Raw genomic sequence first — 23,998 nt, 5'->3', positions numbered from 1 at the left:
GTTGGGCCTCATTCATACAATATACTTTTCTGTACACATATGTTGGTAATTTTCCAGTATCAAATGTGTGGATTCAAAGAAACTCTGATCTATCTACTAGTTCTTTATTACTCAATTATTTAATAATTACCAGGACTTTGATTTTGACCATCCTTCTTTCCACTTTGGTGGGCATTAAGCAATACATTGCTTGGGTATATACTTAAGCTTCACAAATTGACTTTCTTTTTAGTCAAATAAACAAAAGGTTTCTTTTCCCTTCTACCACAAATCCTGTCTCCCTTTTCAGTCCTTCCTGTGAACATGGACTCAGGAATGAGACAGAAGTGTTAAATGTGATATTACGGGACATTACTGATGTTTTAAAGAACATTGGATGTGATCTTAACGATTGCCCTTTAATGTACCTGTCCTCAAAGACAAGTGAAAAATCACATTTTAAAACATAAAAAAATTAATTGGAGTTCATCTGGGACCAGGTATATATTAAATGGTTACTAAGACAAATATAAAGCATGTGTAGAACTGAATGTAGAGGACTTGAGGCACAGAGAAATCTTTTCCAAACTCTGAGTGCCAGAAACCTCGCCCACCCACAAAGCTATGAAGCTCCCCACATGTTAAATATTTAAGCTGTGTACTAGTTTATAGGAGTAAATTTTTTACCTTCAAAACAAATGAAACTACATTCTTTTTTTGGCGGGTGGGAAGCTAACCTTCTTTGTGTGTGCATGGAAAAGAACATTCAGAAGTGGCATCCTAACTGGAGAATATTATTTTTACTGCAATTTACGTGTAGCAAATTAGTGAATGGTACAAAAAGAGACTAAAGAATATCTACTTGATGTAGCTATAAGCAAATGTGTAGAACTCAACCCAGATGAAATATTTTGCTACATTTCAATGGATGCAAGCCTGTCCAAACTGTACGTTTGTTTTATTAAGGCAGAAACATTTACATTTCTGGAGTTATCATGACCATTTTGCAAACTTCTGCTATAGTTGTATAAACCTGCTTTGTTTTTAGAATTAAAACTGATTGCATTGTACTAACTGAATGTTTTCCTTGAACTTGTAAGTAGTTGGTATATTTTAAAATTCAGAATGAGTAGCAGTGTTATGTATATGCTTAAATTTTATGTTATGCGTATTAGGAAGTAAGTACATCTGCTGGAGATTATTTTCTGATTTTCATGATGTCATCAGGCTTTGCCATGTGGTTAAAGAGAATGTTGAGATTCATCCTATTTCTTCATGCTTAGATTTTGTCAACATGATAATATATTTCATAAGGTGAATGTCCATATCTGTTTCTTTAAAACTTGCTTATGTCAACTAGCATAATGTTCAGCAATACTGTGTATTCAGAAAAGGGTCTGTGTTACTCTCCTGTGTTCTACTACTTGATGTCTCAAAGTTTCCTTATAATTTAAGTACTTGGTTTAGTGGTGCAAAAATTGATAAATATTAACTTCTTTTAAAAAGAACTGGGAGACCAAAAGGGGGAGATCCCATGCCCTGTGATTACAGTCGAGTCCAATAAGTAGAACAAACACTCCTTTTCTTTCCTGGCAATGGACTTAGGGAATGGAAAGCCACTAAGCCAAGGACTCTTTGTTTACCACACCCTCCCACCCCCAACTTCCTTTTCCCTTCTAAAGCCGCCTTCTTCCCTTGCTGTGGAGGAACTTGCACATGGCTCACCATAGTTACAGACCCCAGATTGTAATTCTGAGCTGATTCTGAATAAATAAACCCGTATTTGTTTTAGGTCAGGGATGGGGTACATAGGTAGTTTGTAGGTGTGTAAATACTTTACCTAGAACTCATTTTTATGCTCTCTTTCCTTAATTTATGGAATCTGTGGTGAACAGCACTAGCCTACTGATTTAAGTGCCATTAACATTTTTTCTTTTAAAGGAGCTAAGGTGTATTGAATCTTGCAGACCTATAGCAGTAGTGAAGGTCTTCTAGTCCCAGTTTAGAATCTTATGACTTGGTGAAAACTTTTGAAAACTATTGTACCATGTTCTTCATTTCAACCTAGATATTTTTGCTGCAACACCTATTTCTGTAAGAAAAAAAAAAAAAAAAAAAAAAAAAAAGCTGTGTGACCAGTAAATAGGGAGTTAGAGCTATTTAATGTGGCATGGCATCAGCTCATATGCAAGTTTTCCTGGATAGAAACAGCCAGAAAAACAGGAATATAGGTAACCTTTTAAGATTGTAGTTGGAAAGAGGAACACCCTCGATCAGCTGCTGCACTGAAGCAGAAGCCTTTGACATTAAAAAAAAATTTGATACGTTAGTTTCTAAGTGAAGTGCAGTGAAACATTTTTCTGTGTTGATGGATTTGGATATTGTTTTCTTGGAATGCAGTCATTTTTTGCTTTGTGTATTCAAATCTATGTTTTTAGTGATAAGGTTATTGTTATTATAAGTTTTCTTTTTTACTATATATAGTTTTCTTTATCCGTATTAATGGCATTTTGTCTTAAACCCTACTGTACCATGTTATATTGCAATAGCCTTCATTTTTGATAGTTTTTGCAAGATATGCCTTTATCTTACCAGTCCATGCATAAATATCTAGTGAAAACTCTTACCCTTCACCAGTTTCCAGGCTTCAGAGCCATACCATGATTGCAGTTTCCAAAATTGCCTCAAGTTTGGAGAATTAGCCTGCTTTTTGTTGGTAACCCCACCATCAGCAGTTTTAGTTTCGGCTAGATATTTCAGTCGTAAGACTAGAAGAAGCCTCCTTAGCACTAGTTTTCTCAACTTTGTGAAAGACTACAGGGCAGGAACAAAGGCAGGACAGAGATGGACATGTCCTTCTGCTTTAGCTCTTGAGCTCATAATTTCACATTAGTATAGGAGCTCTGTCCCCCCGCCCCCGCTTCTCCCCCTGGTTTGGCTTCTTAAGGGTGAGGGAAGATCATAGAAGGTGGTACATGACACATCCTTTTAGAAGGGCTTAAGCTACAAATAGGAACGGACATCATTTGTAACAGCTGATAGTTATTAGCTTTCAGGTCCCAGCTAGGAGAACCCCTGGCTGTAGGTTGAACTACCTTAAAGGCAAGTAGTTCATTCACAGTTTTTTGAGCCTGGTTGTGGTTCACTATTCAGAAGTTACTTTTACTGTTAAGTAATGCTGCCTGGTTTAAAAAAAGAAAAAAAAAACTGAAATGTCACATTGTCAAGTTTTCAGGGAAACAGAGCTAGGGAAGGTTGAGCCCAAGCTTGCAGGGTTACATTGGCTTTTCTTCAGCTATTCAGATAGAAAAACCTGAATGAAACCTTTCTTTCCTTTTCATCTTCCAGATTGTTTTTTGTTTTGTTTTGTTTTGCTTTGCTTTTCATCTTCTTTTGGTTTCTTTATGGATTGAACATTTTAGGGGAGAAAAGTCTTTAATGTCGTCCTAGATTTTAAGAGGAAGCAGCTGTATGTGTATGTCTTCAACCAACTGTACTTAATGAAAAGTTCCCCCAAAATAGTTATTGAATATCTACAAAATTAATAAACATTGCACATCATCTCATAATACCTTTAGAAAGGATGTTATATAAGTAATTTTCCCTAGTAAAGCAAAATGCAACATGATGGGTGAAAAAAACCCTCATTCCCTTGTTTTACAGAAAAAACATATTAAGGTATTCTGTGGTATATATTCTAAAGAGCATATTTCCACATGAATGAAGGGAGAGGAAGGGAAGGGATTAGTATAAGAGTTTTAGGTGAAGTATATTATTTTATTTTGTTTTTGTCTTTTTGCCATTTCTTGGGCCGCTCCCGTGGCATATGGAGGTTCCCGGGCTAGGGGTCGAATCGGAGCTGTAGCCACTGGCCTACACCAGAGCCACAGCAACACGGGATCCGAGCTGTGTCTGCAACCTACACCATAGCTCACGGCAACGCTGGATCCCTAACTCACTGAGCAAGGCCAGGGATCGAACCCGCAACCTCATGGTTCCTAGTCATATTTTTTAACCACTGAGCCACGACAGGAACTCCGAGGTGAAGTATATTTTAAAATGCTTCTAGTTATTACACAATTGAACAAATGATAATTGCGTTTTTTAAAATTTATATTGATACAGAATGCACATATTTCTGAGTGTTCATTGGATATGTGTATTTGCATTTTAAATAGTTTATTTTGAGGCTGTTGTGATTTAGGTCTTTGATGACCCATAAAAGGCAATCATTACTGTAAAACCTCAACAATTTGGGAAAAAGAGGACAGATCACCCTGAGACCTTAAAGTTTAAGTGAAAATAATGTTTAAAAATAGTTATTTGTATAATTTTAAGGAAAACACTAATACTCTAAAAAAATTATATTTAAAAAATTCTTCTGGATTTACTTTAAGATATTATTATTTGTTAGATTTACAGTTATTTGTATGTTTTTTTGCAAAATGGAATTATTTATTGCAGTATTAAAGAGATAAAATATTACAAACATTATTATACCAATAATTTAACACTAATAATAAAGGCAAATCTACTTTAAAAGGGGTTCTTGTAAAAAATTATGTCCTTGGATTAACTGTCCCTTAAATTTTATTGCTAGTTTAATTTCTTAACATAATTTATTTCTCTCTAGCCTAGTTTTAAATTAGAAATTAGGAAGTAAGTTGAATGAATGTATGAAATAATATATTCTTTAAACATTTGACAAATTTAAATGGAATATTAACGTTTTATATCTTCAGCATTGTGTTCTCAATGAGTATTTACTGCATCTGTGTTTATAAAGGAGTATTCATTTTATTAAGTATTTATGGTGTGAAAAGATTAACTAGAAATTAACACAAATTGATAAAAATAATTTCAGTATTGTATTTTTTTTTTCCTTCAAGAGAAAGTGAATGGAATGGTATTCTAATTGTTACCTTTTACATTATGTTGCAGGTACATTTTCTTGATTATAAATCGGTACCATTTGGTCAGACAATGGAAAACCTAATGCCCATTAGAGAATTTGCCAAGGAAGTGAAAAAAAGAAATATTTTATTATATGGCCTTCTCATATATTACCCACAGGTAGGTAAAATATTAGCCTTTTCAGATATTATATTCTGTAGACTAGTTTTAGTGGTGGGAATCTGAGTTTGTTAAAAGCAAAGAAATATTAATAAAAATTTGGGTTAAAAATTATATATTCATATTCTTCAGTAGATAGAAATTCTTGACTTTAAGGGAAAATTAAAAATTAAAACATGTTTTGATGAGGGGAAAAAAGATGAAAATTGGCAAATATTTCATACTAGCCCCCATAGAATTGCCAGATATGCAGATAAAAAATAGAGAATTCCCAGTTAAATTTGAATTTTAGATAAATAATAAAGTATGTCTCAAATTTGGAATTTGAAATGTAGATTTCAAATTTACCTGGGTTTTTGTATTTAACTGTCAAGCCTAAAGTCACAGCTTTTAGCCGTTTGTATAATTTGAAGTTGCTTATTTGTTTTATTCTCTACTAAAGATGTTGGTAATCAAGATTTTAATCATTTGAAAGCAGTGACTGGCATTCTGATTATAAGAGGGCCTGGTATTTAACTAGAGAAAAACTCTGTCACTGTCTTTTAGTAGCAGGTTGCTTAAGCTGAAGTCAAAATGAATTAGTGTTATAGATTCTTTTTGCAGAGAAATGCTATTTAAATCAAACTATTTGGAGGTTCTATTAGAGAAGATGGATTTGCCTTTTGTGCGTAGATTCCTTTCATTGAACTTGCAGAATGCTTTATGGAGTCTTAGAGATGTGCCACACAGAAGTGTGCCACACAGAAGTCAAAGAAGTAAAGTAGCCAATGGCTTTTATTTAATGGTCTGGAATAAAAGTGTTTTGGTACTGACTGTCCAGGGAATGATAGGTATTTAGTTACAAGGTTGGTGAATAGCAGCTATCGTTTATGAATATTTAGGTGCATTTTTAGCCTGAAGGTAGTAACTTTTCTCTTGAAACAAATGGATTTTAATTAAATATAAGGGTCATCTTTTAGTCACTTCCTGTGTTTTCTTTAACTTTGGAGTCGTTTTCGAAATACATAAGCATGACTTCTGGTTGGTCATCAAGGACAAGGCAAAGTTTAGTTCACTTAGGATCATAGAATTGTAAAATATTAGTGCTAGAGGGGTTCCTGAAGTCAGCGTAAGACCTAAAGAGAAGCATATACTTTCCCAAGGACATTTAACTGGCAGAGTAAGAGTAAAAACCCAGGTTTGTGTCTTCAGGAATTTTGCCTCTTGGAAAGATTGTCTTTGGTTGAACTCTAGATTATTGTGGTGGGGAGAGGAAACCAGTTCTTTCTCTTGTGCATGTGAAGGAGACGTGGAGGCACAATACTAATGCCATGCTCTGCAGGTATAAAATAGAGTTCATTCAGGAAAACCTCAAAAGCCGTGGAATGGTAGAGCACACACAGTTCTGGAACTCTTTTGTCCTATGGTTTAGACTAAGCTCAAGAGTCTATAACTGACATTCCAGTGGAGGATCTGGTTGCCAGATGAAATATAGCATTGAATTTGAGACATCAAATATTTTTACCATAAGTATGTCCCAAATATTACATGGATCAAATTTGCCCTAAAAATTCTTTATTGTTATTCTGAATTTCAAATATAACTGGACACCTGTGTTTTTATTTGCTAAATTTGGTGAACTTGCGGAGTTTATATTTACATAAAAATGATTTATTTTATCACATTTGATGTGCTGTACACATAGATGAAATGGAGTACAGTGAGTATCTATGAGACTCTGCACATGCGAAGGCTCCCTGTTTGGAAAAGTAGCCTTGTTGAAAAGGAGAGGCCTTTGCAGCCCACTGCTTGTTATCTCACTGCTATTTTGAACAAACTTGGACTTGCTAAGCAAGCTGAGTTACCCAAAATGGGGGAAAGATAGTCCTGAAATGCCTTCAAGATGTCTCTCATCGCTCTAGGATGCAAAGATAGCTTACTTGAATATTGCTTGTCTTTTATAAAAATATATAATGAAGGTGTTTCAAATATGTGAAAATGTTTTAAATGCAGAATTTACTTTTGTCCTTAAAGAGACAGTTGAGAGTTGACTCTTACTAGCCCAACACCCTGTCCAGTGCATAATTTCACCTTAAGGAGCGTTTACAAAAGATCCTGAGACCTTTTTTGGATATGGCATATGGTGGGAGTTCCTGCACAGTGAGTTAAGAATTGGACTGCAGCAGCTCAGTTTGCTATGGAAGCGCTGGTTCAATCCCCGATCTGGCACAGTGGATTAAAGGATCCAGCATTGCCACAGCTGCTGCTCAGATTCAGTCCCTGGCCTGGGAAGTCCATATGTCACAGGCATGGCCATTAAAAAGGGTGGGGCGGGGGGACATGGTTAAAAAATTGGTGAAGCAGCAGTAAATAGAGTTAAATTGACTTCTTTAATGTGGGCTTCTCACAAATCCTTAATATACTGATGAACACTTTATATCTCCAAAGTGGGGACAAAGGCTCTGCCATTTTCCATTTTATACTGTATATCTTTAAACATAGACAACTTGTGGGACTAATGTTCCCTAATATAAACTTTGGGAAACACTCCTCACAAATATATTGTAAGTAAAGAAATAACTCTCTCTCTACAGAGTCTTTCTGTACTTGAGTGCTAATTTTTCCATTTAGTTAAATCAGTACTAACATCAAGTGCTTACTTGATGCTGCACACACCAAGGATAAGAAGATGTAAGGTGGAGCTTCTGTTCACTGTTAAGTGAAGAGTATTGGTTTGTGATTCCCATGGTGCTGTGAGATAGAGCTTTTTGCGGTATTCATACACTGGACTTTGTTTCCTAAATCTGATTCATCTTTTTGAGAACCGTTAGGTGTTTCATAAGTAGTTATCATCTATCTTTTTAAGTCTCTGATCGGTGAAATATTCTAGATTTTTAAACCATTTTTCATAAGTCATTGGGTAGGTTTCTAGTTACTTGATAACCTCTCCTTGGAAAAAAAGAATGTAACGAGTTGACTTTTGTATATGTGTTATACACAAGTTCTTTCTGGCTTAAAACGTCCTTTGTTATGTATATGATATTTCTGATAATGTAGATTGTTTCGATTTTTTGGCTGCACTTTCACAGTGTTGATGTATGTGGTGTTTATAGTAAAATAGAATTATGTCAGCCTTTAAAAAAAAAACGCACATGATGCTTTTAAACCTCTGTTTATGTATAGAGTTCTTTTACACACATGTATAGGACTTTCTGTGTTTGGCAAATTTAAACTGATTAGTTTTATTCCAGTGTTTCAGTCTTTTATTGTCTTTTGAGCTGGACTATAACATGATTAATTGATATAGTTTCTTTATATAATTTACAAATTAGATGTTTGTATTTTGTATATACCTTTAGGTAAAAAAATTTATTTGGAAAAAGCTAAGGATTGATTCCTTACTTAGTATCTATAAATGTTCTACAATCACTGATAATTTAATAATTTAGTCACTGACAAATACATCTAATTTTATAATATCTCAACAATTTCTCCATATTTTCTCTACTAAATAAGAAACTTCAACAGTTTTTTTTTTTTTTTTTTTTTTTTTTTTTTTTTTTTTTTTTTTTAATGGCTGCACCATGGCATATGGAAGTTCCCAGGCTATGGGTCTAATTGGAGCTGCAGCTGCCAGCCTAGGCCATAGCCACAGCAAAGCTGGATCCCAGCCATGTCTGCAACCTACACTACAGCTCATGGTAACATTGGATCCTTAACCCACTGATCAACGCCAGGAATTGACCCACATCCTCATGGATCCTAGGCGGGTTCATTACTGCCGAGCCACTATGGGAACTCCAAACTTTAACAGATATTTTACTTAACTCTAGATATGCTTTATATGTATGTAATTTTTCTGATCATATTATTTGCTAAATTATTGAATATGCTAATTTATTAGCTATATCATAGTAGTAATGCACTAATTAACTTTTTTTCCCCCAAACTGACTTTAAAATATTCTAGTGACCTCAAAAATTAATAATTGAAAATGAGCTCTTTGTGGGTAGCTTAAACTTAAGAGTTATAGATCAAGTGATAGGCTTGACTGTATATGTATGCATATATATATTTATAAAGTACACATATATAAATATAAAAATATTTGACCAGAGTATAAAGTTTTTGGAAATTATCATCCATTGCTAAGTCCCTCAAGCTGTAAATAAGTCAGGAAAGTTTTGAAAATTATGCTGTAGATTAGAAATGCAGCATAAAGTTTGCCTTTACAGTATGTTGAATAAATTTAAATTAGGTCCTCTCCTTCTTTTAAAATAACTGTACAAGCATAACTATAAATAATTAAAACCAGGTTTTATAGTTTAGTCCACATAAAGGATCTTAGTCCCTTTTAAAGTATTGCTTTAAATAATTCTATGCATAAAACACTGTTCTTCATCCTGTTAATCCAACTTTGTTATACAAACCATCATTGAGGTCCATGATATAAAAGCTATGTATTTGGGGAGCATGTTTTAATTATTTGAAAATCTGTATTTGATAATATAGCAGTGACTATATAGGGACTTAGTATTTCTGGCATGAACTATTCAAGCCAATATCTTAGAGTTTACAGTCTTAATTTGTTGAAGTCAAATCTTTTTATGATGACTTTATTCTTTAAGGCAAATATTTGCAAGTGTACATTTTAAAAGAACATTTGTTAAAATTCTGATAGTAAACCATTTCCCTGAATTTTGTGGGCCATACTAGCAAATTACTAAGCCCAAGAAAGAAATTGTAGGAACCCCTGATCTGTAGTCCGTTGGCCAGAAGTACAGATGGCATCTAAATTTCAAGTCAGCCCGGTGGGGCTGAGTCCTTAACCTGGGGGGGTGTGGTCTGTGCTAACTCTAGGCAAGTAGGGAGTGTCAGGACTGTTTTGTGTGGGAAAAATAAAACACTTGGTGACAGAAGTGTTAAGATGTGAAAAACAGTTAATCTTTAGGCCAATATAGAACTTGCTCTGAATATGATTTACCCAATCCCACCAAAAGTTTTCCAAATTGTGGACATTCTTTCAGCTTAGGTCCCTCATGAAAATGTTGTGAATCAGAGTCCCCAGCAAACTGATAAGGGATGTGAAGCATGAAAAACAAATTAAACTAGATTGTCACTCTAATAAAAGTTTAACTGTACTAACCATTTCAAAGGGAAAAGTTCAAGGGTAAAAGGATATTATTCCTTTGATTAGTATCTTTTTTGTATAGGCATTGCACTATTGAATTATTCACCCTACTGATTTTTACATTCACCTTTACATATCCACCTTCTTCACAAAGATAATATGAGATATATCTAATTAGGTATTTTCCTGAAGTCCAGATCTAGTATTTGTAGTTTTCCCTTGCTTGAATAATCTACTGGTATTCTTAACAAAAGAAATAAATTAAAGTTGTTTTAATTAACTTGCATTAGGCTCCACTGATGAATGATTGATTTTTTGATGTCATTAGCTTTTAAACACTGGGTCTTGGAAAAGTCCCCAGCTGACAATAGTGTAGTCACTTGAGGAATTTAATACATATGTAGATTCCTAGTCTGTATCTCAGTGATTCTGTTTCAATAGATCAGGGTTACGCCTGGAGCTCTATATGTTTCACAAGCTCAAACTCTGGTGAAAGTCTAATGTGAGCCAGATTTAAATGACTGATGTAGGTCAATGGTTCTTCATTACATTGGCTTATTGGAATCACTGCTAACCCATTTTAATTTGTGTGAGATGGTCACATCAGTGGAGGCTCTTGTATAGTAGGTGGTATAATAGAATGTTGGTTAAATTTGGTAAAGGAGTGAAGAATGGCCATTTGAAAAATTTCTCAGGTGACTCTGAGATCATGTCTTTTTGTTCATTAAAGACAAATTATATTAATAAAGGTTCTTAGTTATAAACAAAAATCGTATCATTGCTTAAAGGACAGATTTATTTTAGGGCATTCTGTAGCTTTATTGAATTTCTCAAGAGTCACCGAACAGGATTGGATACTATCCAGGCAGGAACAGTGCCATTGACAGTGCTAAGAAAAATGCCTCTCATCACTGATTCTGGGTACATACTTGCTAGGGAACCATAGGTAGAAACTCTACCATAGCTGTTCCTGCAAATGAAAAGTGTCTTCTCTAGATCTAATCTCTTTGTTTCTAACACCAAGCTAAGCTGCTCACTACCACTTTCTAAGTCTCGTACATGTGCATAATAGAATCCATAGAATTTAGATGCAGCAGAATCTGGGGAAAATGTAGGGTTTTTTTGTTTTGTTTTTCTGCTCTATAGTTTCTGTGGCATAGTAATGAAGCCTGAGCTATAGTAGAGAAGGCATTGCTTGAGTCACTTTGCAGTATCAGCCCCATCTATGTCATAGAATCTTGTCTGAGGTTGAAAGGAAATCAAACAGCACCACTAACATGTTGTGCTTACATTCAGTGGCTTGTGATTTGCCTGTGTCTAGGCTTTACATATGGTGTCAGCAGCAAGTATACATTTTTAAATACAATTTTGCACATGAACTTTTCTGACAGCAAAATTTGCAAGGTCTGTAAAGTTTATCAGTAGCAGTTTTATATTTAATCTGTGCATTTATGCTTAGGACTTTAGAGATGTACATACAGGTTCATGACTAAAGAGTTTCCTAAAACTATTGTAACTGATTATTTCTTACACTGAATTAGTGTCTTCCCCTCTAATTGAAAAACTAGCTTTATGACCTTAGAGAATGGATATACGTTTTCTAGGCCTCAGAGGCTCCATTTGTAAAATGCAAAAGTCGGAGCTTCTATATCAAAACCTTTCTCAGATGAGAAAGTGGAGACCAGAGGTGCAAAGACTGTGTCAGGTGCTATCATTGACAGTCTCTCAGTCTGACACAGAGGAATTCCGGAACTGGGCCTCTGTTTTCTTCCCCTTCCCTCTGTGACCATAATTCCCTTTATTTTGTTGAGAAATTATTCATTATCATTAATATATTTCATTCTAGTTATGAACTGGAGTTTGATACTTGGTATCTGCCTCTACTTGGATTGAATCATGAGCCATTGCTTCTGCAGACCCTCAACACTCCCTGAAAAGAGCTCAGGGTGAAGATCAGGAGTGAGGCACTCTGTGCTCTGGGAAAACTAGCAGAACAGGTCTTCATATAGTTAGATATTTTCAGGATAGATTGTATGAGCCTGTTCTTGCATCTCCTCGTATCTGGAAAAGCACTAAAATCCTTCATGGTGACATCTGCTCCTCGTGACTAGCAGTAACTTTCACGAGACAGCAGCAACCTTCTGCAAAGTGTTTGCTTGGTTGCACGTGCCTCCCCCTTCATCAAAATCACATATATGCTGACATTTCCCTCTGCCTCTTTAGAGCGGTGTTCCACAGCTATGTGAAATGCTGCCTTCTGAGCTATAGTCCTCATTTTGCCCCAGATGAAATGTAACTCTCAGCCTTTGTGCATATTTTTTAAGTTAACATAGTTCAGACTGGGAAATGTTCTCTTTTTGGTCAGGCACCTTAATAAGGTAGAAAACAGTAAGGGTAAGTGTGATGTCTTCTTAGTGTGCTCTGCTGCTATAGCAGAATGCCATAGAGTGGATGGCTGATAAACAACAGAAATATGTCTTATAATTCTGGAGGCTGAAAGTCAGAGATCAGGGTACCAGTACGTTTGAGTTCTGGGGAAAACCCTCTTCCTGGTTGTAGAGCATCATTACTTACCACATCCTCTTATGGCATGGAGGTGGCTGAGGCCTCTCTGGGGTCTTTTTTAATAAGAGTCCTAATCCTTTTGATTGAGGATTCCACACTTGTGACTTACTCACCAACTGTGACTTATACAACAACCTGTGACTTAAACTTGTGACTTACCAACTTACTCCCACTTCCTTATAGTATCACATAGGGGTTAGGATCTCAGCATATGATTTTCAGGGAGGAGCATAAAGGTTCAGTCTCTAGATGGGGTGGGGATTAACATCCATCAGAGAAGGTTAAAGAAAATGTTACATGTTAGCATGGCAGGGTGTCTCTGCCATTTTAGTCTATTCGTTATCTTATGTCTCCTTTCTTCTTTGAACTCTTTTTGCACTGGGTTTGATGCAGTGGGACACAGGACTTTTGAAAGCAATATATGTCTTAGGATTTTCATAAGATGGGGCCAACTGAGAGAACTATAGCAAGCAGAGCTACACAAAACACGTCTTGGAGAGATCAGAGGCCAAAGCAGAGAGCCCTACTACCTTTTCTCTGCTCCTGAATGCCACTGTTCCTTCTCTTCCTACAACTGAAGCTCTGGAAGGCATGTTAAAAAAGGAAAAAATTGCCAAGGCAGTTATGTATTTTTTTTTTTTTTGGTTTTTGTAAAAATAATTATTTCTAAAAGATTTATGGGAATCCTTTTATAAACCTCCAAAATAGGATGTGAAATGGTAAAATGAAGTTGTTCAGCAGCAAAACTAAATTAGATAAAGCTGTGTAAGTTGATCTTCTGTCCAAAGTATGAGCCAGATCTCTTTAGTGGTGAGTTAAATACTATGGCCTTTCTCTGTTGTCTGGGTTTGGAAGGTGTTGTGTGTATTGTAAAGGACATCCAGAAAACATTCTTGACAGTGAATCACCTTGTAGTTACTTGAGGTAAATTCAAAATGAAGCATTAAGAACTGTATGAACAGGTCCAACTGCTTTCAGATAACTTTGTGCCAGAAGACCTGAATTCGTAGTATGCGAATGACACCTCTCTTTCTCTCTCAAATGCTCCCCATTGGCTCTGTGTTCTCTAGATATGAGTCAGCCTTCAAGTGTGTGAAGGCTCTTTTCACTTGGAGAACAAATAGTTGCAAGCTATCAGGTAGCAGAACACAAATCTTTTTTTTTAAATTGAAAATCTTTGGGAAATTAGACTTAAAACTCTATTTCCTGCAGGGAGCAATTACTTGGAATTTAACTGTGAATTATTTACTAAACTCGCAATACTTTCTATGGCATCAAATCACATGGCATGGACACCAAACATACAACACCAAATCTGTTTACAGAAACCCATAATACCTTTTTCACAGTAATCAGACTTTTTGATGTGGGAATGTTTATGAGACTAAATATTTATCACTTGCAAATTTTTTTGGCTTTTATTATTTAGATTCAGTCATTCTTTGATAAAATATAAAGAGTTATAAAAGATATCTCTTCAAAATTGTGGAAGTTTGAAAAACAAACTATTTTCAGGGACTTTGCTTAGCTTACTTGTCAGACTTACTAGAGTGGTAATAAAAATATTATACTTAGACCTATCTAAATAAAATAGATTATTGGATACAAACTTCTCCTATAGAACTCCCCTTAATTTTTTTTTGAATTAAAGAAGCAATGCCAAAAATGAAAATGGCAATGGAAAATTCTTAATGAACTAAATCCTTTGAACAATGTATTAGCTAGCTGTTATTGTACAACAAATTACCCTGAAACATAGTTGCTTAAAACTACATATTTTTTCTCAAGGTCTCTGTGGATCTCTGGTTCTGGGCCTTTCTCAAAGCTATAGTCATCTCAAAGCTCCACTTGAGAAATGATTTGCTTCCAAGCTCACTTTGCTAGGAGTTGGAAGGATTCAGGTTCTCTGGGACATTGTACTGAGGTCTCAGTTCTTCACAAGCTCATGGTAGGAGGCATGCCTTTATCCCTCCTCACAAGGGCCTGTCCATAGAGCATCTCACAATATCAGAGCAAGCAAGAGAGATAACCAAGACAGAGGACACCTTCTTCTGTAATGTAATCATCAAGTGACATCCTGTTACTTTTATTGCATTCTGTTCATCAGAAGCAAATCACTAGGTTTCACCCACACACAGGGAAGATGGTAACATAGGGCATGAATACAAGTAGATTGTGAAGCAAATTACTAGGTTTCACCCACACAAACGGAAGGTGATAACACAGGGCATAAATACAAATAGGTTGAGCCCATCAGGAACCATATCAGATGCTGCCCATCAGCAATACCTGGGTGCTAATATTGTAGGATAAAAATATATTTCTCATTATCCACTCCAGATAAGGAGTTTGTACCATGAATAGGGCCCAGAACGTTTAAATGTGAAAAACATACAAACAGATTTTATATATATGTATACATACGTACACAAATACATATTACACACACAATTTTTTTCCTAATGTGCGAATAGAGTAGCTAGAGATGATTTTGAAGGGAGGTGGAGACCCAACAAAATGGAAACTTATTTGTATGTTATCTTTACAGTTGTTTTTAAAGAGCTTGATTTAAATCAGATCCATATCAAATAAATTAGGGAGCATATATTTATAGATAGGCCATATCATTTCAATTCTGGTTAGTAAAGCTAGTATTATAAGATAATTGCTATAAAATGGTGTTGCATTTGATGTAATTGACATCCTCCTCTGGTAGGAGCATATAACTCTTAGAGGCTTAAAAAATAGTTTCCAGAAAACAGAATTGCCATAGTAAATAGAACTAGAAATAAAAAGAAGCCAATGCATCTGACAACTGGAATCTTATTGGTAATCTTCAGGGAATAAGTGTTTGTGGACCTGTAGAAAACATTGTAAACTTAACATTAGGAGTTGTCTGATTTCCTAGAAACTATTACCCCAGTAAAACTCCTGCCCTGTCACTGATGTCAATGAAAAGTTGAAAGTAGGATTTAATTTCAGTCATTGTCCAATATTTGGTATTTTGACTAATGAAATAGAAATGAAAGTATGCATGACAAATAGACTGAAAGAACAAAGTGAATAATTGTTCCCTGGAAAATGGAGAGTTTTCTAATGTATGTGGCATTATTTCAGCCCTTTGAAATAAAATGTATTGTATACATACTGCTCACAGCAGTTTTATGTAGTTTCCTTAAAGAACATGGAGGGAGGGAGATAGCTTTCTCTGTTTATTTTCATTTTATGGAACAATAATGATCCAAACTTCAGAAGCAGCTGTACAAAGAACTCTAAAATTGCAGCGTGTAACTGAATCAAGGAGTGAACATGATGTGCATGCTGGAGAACATCAAGCAGGGAGGGAAGTGAAACTAGATAGAAGAACTGTGAAGTCAGAATAATTAAGATTAGCATTCTAAGCCAATAGCAGGAAATCTGAATACTTAGAAATATTTGGGGCCTTTTGACTATTACATATTGCATGCCATTTAGATGAAAATTAACATTTCCCAAATCAGGGACTATGTAAGGACCGTGTTCTAGGAAAGAGAGTTGATTGTATGTGAATTGCTTATTTTTTGTCCTAAACCATCAGGATTTAGAAAAGATAATAGTTTGTATAGTTAGAACATGTGTTTATTGTCTGAGAATCCTATCAAAATTTCTGATTATGATCGTAGTGGAAATATAGAGGGACCTTCTCCATTGAGAGTCAGGGAAATATGAGTAATGTTTGGCATAAAGATTTGCGTATAGAAAACAGTGTAGTTTATTAGTTTTCCATCTATCTCATTACTCACCTTTGACAACTTGTAAGGAAATATATTTTAATTAAGCTTCAACTTCCTCTTACTGCATGCATAATGGCAATTATATATAATGCTATTAGGAAATGAGTTGGTTTAATAAACATATCTACAATAACTTAGAATCTCAATTTTAATGGACAGAAAAAACAGATGTTTTGCAAAGACACTATTCATGATTGTTATGCTTTGGTCATTGTTTATATTTTGTATGTTTCTAATCACTATATCATGCTGAAATCCTATATCAGGAAGAAATAAGGCATTGGAAGAAAGACCAGTTTTGTGGGTTTTTGTTTTTTTATTTTTTATTTTATTTTTTTTTTTAAGTATGGGCAAGGAAGGCATCTTGAGGAAGTCAAATGATGGCTGAGATGGGACCCTCGCCCTCAGGGAGAGGCTTTATCAGGTTAATTGGATATTAAAAATCCTTGACTTCAGCTTTTTAAAGCTTGCTTACTTTCTTCCACACATGTGTTTTCCAGAGGTTAGCTAAGCAATAGCAAACGTGGCCCTTGTGGTTAATTCATGAAAATAAGTAATGGAAAATAGCTATTTTGCCTTCTGTTGCCAGCATGGCTGGTTCTCTGAAGGCTGTACTTTCTAAAATCCTCTATTTTGCACTTGAGATTACAGATCTTTTCAGCTAGTGTATCGTTAGGACTTCACAGAAAGCATGTGTGCTGTGGTAATACAGGAGAGAGCTCTCTTGGCTAGGCCATTGAGAATAGTGAATGTCCTAACAAAAATGTACAGTAAAGAAAAATGATCCATAAAAAGCCAAAAAGCTTACCAAATTAGGATTTTTTAAAAAACCTCAGAAAAGTTTGAGAAATTATGAAATTTGCTTCTACTGTTATAGCTTCTGTAACTTTAACAGGGTGTATGAAAGAATTTCCCTCTCCATGACATTTTATCTAACTCTCAGTGCTAAACACAAATGAAAATTTTAGAATTCTGTAATGTCTCATCAAGTATACAAAGTCTAACTTAGATCTGGTAGCTAAATCACTGCTAGCTTCTAGCCTTCTCGGTCAGTTTCAGTTGGCTTATAGTTATTTAGGTATTAATTTGATTGAGATTTACCTTTGCTTCAATTCAGATGTCATGTGTTTTTCTAATACTTAATGAAAATCTTAAATAGGGAACAGAAAATTTTTCACCAAAATGCCAAATTTATTAAAATGCTATTTTAAAAATGAAAATGTAGACTGCAGTGTTAGCAAAATTACAAAATTGTTACTTAAGTAAATAGATTGATAATTTTTAATGAACTAGGAAATAGACACTTGTTACAGTTATTTAACAGAGAACTGTGAATTTTGATTTCATCTTAAAATTTGCAGTTACCTTAATTTTGAAAATAATATTTTATCTTCCAGAGGCTTCATCTCCTAATACCATCACACTGGCATTAGGATTTCAAAAACATTTACTCTGTAACATAAAGAGTCACTTATAACTTAGGTCTGTTCAGCATCTGTCCCCCATGCCATGGGGCATGGTACTACAGTTTTCTTTTGGGAGTACACCCTGTCCTTATACTCATTCATGAATTTGTGGTAAGCTAACCTGGCTCCACAGGTAGGCATATTAAAGAGGCCTAGTTAATACAACGAGCATCCACAGTAATTGAATCAGAAAGTACAAGTGTAATGAAATCGAGGGCCAAGACTTTCGGTAAAAATATTGGAATATAGACATCTTCTTTCCCCTGAGTTTACTAAACTAATGGAATATAGACATGTAGCAGCTAGTGATTATGTTTGATACTATTTAGAAAACCACATAAGCATAAAAACCCAAGTTATTGGGTACATGAGTGGAGTGGAGAAGAGACAGATGAGAGAAAATGACTATTCCCCTTGGCATATGGGGCCCTATAATTCCCAAAGCCATGATCTTGGGTTTTTCAGTTATTGTTAAATCTATTTTGTTTCTGACATTTGTGATTAAAATTTCCAAACTGATAAGCCAATTAGTTTGCTTCGTGGTTTACTGATTTCTTTCTAGTATATGGAATGGTAAAAGTACAAAGTAGGCCCTTAATAACTAAATGTTGATATACTAATATGTAATGTGCAAAAATGAACATATGCTTGCAAGTGGTCAGAACATAAAAATTTGAGTGGTATCTTTACCTTTCTTATTTAAAGTAGTCATCTCTCCATATCTGTAGACTGTTTCTTGGACCACCCCTAGATACTAAAATCCGTGGGTGTGCAAGTCCCTCATATAAAATGGCGTATTGACATAACACTGTAAACCAAATATAATGGAAAAATAAAAATCATTAAAAATAAAAAGTCTTTTTTTGCACAAATAAAATGGCATGGTACAGTTGGTCTTCTGTATCCAACGTTTGGCATCTATGGATATAAAGGGCTGATTGTTCTATGCTTCTCTGATGGTTTCTGTTAATGCTTTAACTATTGCATTCCTAAAAATGTGTAAACTATTAACAGAAAGTGTTAAACCACATAGTTATAAGTTGAATTTATAGAGGGAAAAATTATAATATATTCCAAATTGTAGGCCAGTTTCATTAAAAAATGTGAGTGCCAATTGCCTTATCCCAGAGATTCAGAGATAATTTATTCTTAAAAAGTCCACTATAATAATTTGCCATGTATTCAAATTAAAGAAGAAAAATATCTCAGGGTTGGAGAAAGATCTGTGATAAAGGTCATCATTAGGTCATGATAAATTCTTAGCAAACCGAGAATAGAAGTAAAATTCCTTAACTTTATAAGGGATATACCCAAAACTTCAAACTTAGCATATATTGGGAACATTGCCTTTAAAATTAAGAGCATGAAAAGAAGAGAGCCACAGTCATCATTTTTGTTCAGCTTTGTTCTCTAAGTCCTAACTAGCACTGTGAGCCAAAACAAAGAAAAGGTTTAAAGGACTGGAAAGTAAGAAGCCAACCTTATTACTATTTGCAAATAATACGATTATTTATGTAGAAACCTTGAGAATCTACAGACCATTTTTTAAATTTAAGAACTTACAAACGTTTTGCATATATAATCAACATAGTAATAACATTTTATTTCAACTTAAAAACAAACTTGAAATGCTATGTTTTATTAAATAGAATATACAAATTGATGTGTGTGTTCCTCTGATCTCCTTTCAGTTTACAGGATCTCTAGTTACTCTTTTAATTCCTTTACCTTACAAGGAATTTGGTTTTTTAATGTATTTATATGTTAAGGTTATTTTCATTCTTAGATAAAGCTCAAATATTAAGAGGGGAATGTTTAGAAAAATATAAAATAAAAAATTAAAAACTCCTTCTTGAATTGGAAGAGTTCAGCAATTGTGGTTTTTCTGGTGAACTCTAAAGCAGTAATAGCTTTTGATAGCTCTAGAGGTTTCTGTTTCAGTTTTTTGCAAGCCTTTTTCTCTATATTACCATGTAAACAGTCATTGTTAGGTATCTGCCTTTATTGCGTAAGGGAATTGATGACATGCTAATTATTGATCTTTCACAGTATTATACTTAATAATATAATAAATGGACATTTTATTTACACTTTGGAAAAAGACTTGTGATTTTACTTTCTGCAAAATTTTTGCAGAAAAATTTTAATGGATTTATAAAACATCTTAAGATGTGATAAAGTAGCTGCAGCTTGATAAGGTGTCTAGAAATCAAATTAAGCATCAACTTACATTATTAGTTGAATCTTTATGCCTCTAATTGTTCTTGAACTCGTAAGTGTTTTGAATTTGTAATGTGAATGTCAAGCAGAAAATATTTAATGCAGTTCATGTTTATAGTATTTCTAGATGCATGTTGTAAATGTATCTATTCCTGTGATTAAATACCGCTTTTGAGGTCAAAAAAATATTTTTATACCATGTAGGTTTGAGGTTTGTAGGTTATTAACATGTCCATTTTCTAGTACGAGAGAATACTTTCCAATAACTGTAATATTTAACAGTTTATAGTTATGCTTAAGCATTAATTTGAGTCACCATAATGATCAGGAATATGCTACTTAGTAAGTATTAAAATGTAGGTAGTTTGCTTCTTGCATAAGAACTCACCTGAGGTCATAGAAATTCCTTTATTTGTGGAAAAGTAGTAATATCCACAGAAGGAAAAGTTTTTATTTTAGAAGTTTACAAATTTTATGGTGATGGTGTTGGAATAAATTGGAATGCAATGTCTGATTGCTTGGGTCCATGAAATTAACAAAATCTGGAACACAGAAACAAAATTAATGAATCTGCCTTAATGAATTCTGTAGTCAGTGAAAAAATACTTCATTAAGGGAAAATTCATTCTTGAAATTAAAAATTATGCTTTGAGTTTATACTCAGGAAACATACAAGTTCTATGTGGAAATGTAATTCAGGCAAATTCTATTTTAATGGTAATAAAAATATCTTTAGTTTGCATTTACAGAATTAACATTTTCTCTGTTTCTTTTGGCTTATTCTACAGAGTTGAAACTTAAATTCCTACTAAATGGTGTGTCGTCTGTGTGTGTTTATAGAATTGTTAGAAGACTTAAGGGCATCAAAAAATATTTTAGTTCTTATATTCTAATCCATTTCATTGGGACAATTTTGTGCTATGTTGCTAAACCAGATTTTAAAATCAGGTTCTTTGGACATGTTCTTTACACATTTCTTTCTTTTCTATTTAAAGCTGCACCTACGGCATGTGGAAGTTCCTAGGCTTCTAATCAGAGCTATGGCTGCTGGCCTACACCGCAGCCATGGCAACACCATGCGCGAGCCGCATCTGTGACTTATCCAGAAGCTCACAGCAACGCCAGATCCTTAACCCGCTGAGTGAGACCATGGATTAAACTTGGATCTTCACATTCTCACGGACACTGTGTTGGGGTCTTTACCTGCTGAACTACAACAGGAACTCCTCTTCATAGATTTCAAAGGCTCTACTGTCACAGACAAAAACAAAACAAAACAAAACAAATACTACTTAAAGCTATAAAAACAGATTTTGCTCAGTAGCTACTGACTGAACGAATAGTAGGAGGAATAGTAGCTACATTCCAATTTGTGTGTAGGTGACTGGGCCTTGTAAGGGAGAATGAAGGAGGGAAGGAGGGCCAAGAGCAGCCAAGGTGGAAAATTACAGAAGGTAGCTCACAATAAATGCTGTATCTATGTCTGTTAGCTGACAATTGTTGATGTTAGGAGTCTGTCCTACCACCGAGTCTGGGGGACCAAAGCCCTACTTCCTGATGATTACATTACAAAGGGGATAGCTTTCAGATTCTTGAGAGAGACTCTTTTGACTTGTAGGGAATACACATACACATCTTAAAGGGACAGAGGAAAGAATCACAATTCTAAGTCCTTTATAGTAAATGCTCTGAAGGGAGATCAGGGGCCTATCCACTGATATTACTGGAGCAAATAGTAAATTTTACTGGCATGTGGTTGTTTTGGGGGGTGGGGGTGGGTCATCCTGGGGTCACAGCCTTAATGCTGCTAGAAGTCAAGCTAGAGTTTTGTCATCTCTTATGCAGAAATTTGGGTAGAGTCCATACCAAGAGTTCTACAATTCTCATGATTTTACATTATACAAAATTTTAAAAAAACTTAATTTTCCAGTATAAAATAATTATTAACTTGACATTTAAAGGAATGAAGGAGATACACTCTCCTGCATTAAAACTTTAGTTTTTTTTGCCTATGAGATGATGTTAAGAGTTACAAATGTGTTTCCTTTCAAAATTTACTTTTTTAGAGAGGAAGTGAATTCACACGGTTGTTAAGCTTGTGTCTTATACAGTAGTACCCAGTGAAAGGCCTCCTACCACCACACCCCCACCAACCTGGTCCCCATCCTCTCCCCTAACAGTGGCATCTGTTCTTCTCAGGTGTGTGATTTGATTTCGTAACTTGGTTTTCCTTTTTGGACCTGAGAGCTTTCTTCAGATTTACAATGGTGTATTCATGATGTAGGTGTGTCACATTTATCATGTTTACCTTACTCTATTTGATGTGGGTTTGGTTAGTTTTTGCCTTTTTTTTTTTTTTTTTTAAGGGGTTTTTCTGAGCTACATTGACAAGTGAACTAAGTGCTGTTGTGTATCACTAACACACGGTTGTCAGCATTTGAGTAATCCACAGGGCTGGCATATCTTTGTGTATTTAAAAAATATGTACAAAGAGTATATATATTGAGGCTCGGTGGGAACAAATCTAATATCCATGAAGACGCAGGTTCAATCCCTGGCCTTGCTCAGTGGGTTAAGGACCTGGCACTGCTGTCAGCTGTGGTGTGGGTTGCAGATGCAGCTCAGATCTGGTGTGGCTGTGGCCTAGGCCAGTGGCTACAGCTCCAATTGGACCCCTAGCCTGGGACCCTCCATAGGTGCAGCCCTAAAAAAAAAGACAAAAAAAAAGCATTAAAGAATAAAATAAATAAAAAGATACACATTAGGCTATGAGGAAACATGTTACTGTGGAAATAGCAGGAAAGCTCTGGGTAATCTAGGTGTTCACTATCTCTGCTATTTGGGGGAAGTGAAACTCAAGAGTGATGGCTAGTTTGCTGTGAGCGGAAAGCTAGTTGTGTTAGGAGCAGATCTCCCTTGATTGGTAAAGATGGCTCTCATTGATGAATTAGTTCTGGAATTCTTTGCAGACACTAAGGTTTGAGATGCTGTACCTTTGAAATGCAGTCAGCCACCTTATTTGGAAAACAGCACTGGGTTCTCTTTGATAAATTAACAGCCTTCGTATCTCAGCTTCAAATAATCCCACTCACTCTTGCCACATATTCTTACTTTTTCTTTTGCCCGTTCCCAGGTGAGTGAACCTGGTAAATTTAGGGTATTTGTTAAAATTTTCCAGTTAGTGTGGGAAAAAGACACATATAAGCACTAGGCACTTTCATATACAGTCTTCTTGAAACTTCAGAATACTCTTGTGTTGTGGGTGTTAACAGTTCACTGGATACTGGTGAGAAATTCCAGGCCCCAAAACTTAAGTAACTGCCTATACCATCAGCTAGTAAGTGGCTGAGCATCTGTAGTATACAGGTACACCTGTAGTGTGCGTCACATACACTGCACTTTTCACATGCTCAGTAAGGCTTTTGTAGAAGAGCTTCTTAAATTAAAAAAGAAAGAAAAAAAGGACAGCTATGTTATGTTACTAACAGGTAGCAGAGTTTTGATTTAGTAATTTGTGTTTGTCAGATTACTTTAGGATCCAGCTTTATCTCCTTGACTATTGGGAGAGGTGATGCTGCTGGCCCTGGAGGTTGGCAGGGTCTTTCCTTGACTAGGGGGTGAGGAGCAGAGTTACTGAAGGAATCCTGACCTGATTGTGCCTGGAAATCCAGAACCAGCATTTGTCTACAGTTTTTACAGAGGAGTGAAGAGCAAGCAGTGCAGCTGAGGCAAATGGTCTGTTCTGTGGAGTGGCAAGAATGGACATGAAGAGGTGGGAGGGGGCTTGGAGAGTAGACCCTGAAGACATTGGC

The 23,998-nt window shown here is 35.3% G+C and overlaps 1 protein-coding gene across 3 annotated transcripts in view; it reads left to right on the top strand.

Moving 5' to 3' along the window:
• The window catches only part of ISPD (isoprenoid synthase domain containing), a 291,746-nt gene that overhangs the window by 178,177 nt on the left and 89,571 nt on the right, over positions 1-23,998 (top strand). For all 3 annotated transcript variants that reach the window (XM_021063407.1, XM_021063405.1, XM_021063404.1), the window contains one exon: positions 4,921-5,052. In XM_021063407.1, coding sequence (XP_020919066.1) covers positions 4,921-5,052 — 132 coding nt within the window. The remainder of the gene's footprint in view (positions 1-4,920; positions 5,053-23,998) is intronic.

This window comes from Sus scrofa, chromosome 9 (genome assembly GCF_000003025.6).
Source record: "Sus scrofa isolate TJ Tabasco breed Duroc chromosome 9, Sscrofa11.1, whole genome shotgun sequence".
Classification (NCBI taxonomy): domain Eukaryota; kingdom Metazoa; phylum Chordata; class Mammalia; order Artiodactyla; family Suidae; genus Sus; species Sus scrofa.
This window is presented reverse-complemented; position numbering and strand designations above follow the sequence as displayed.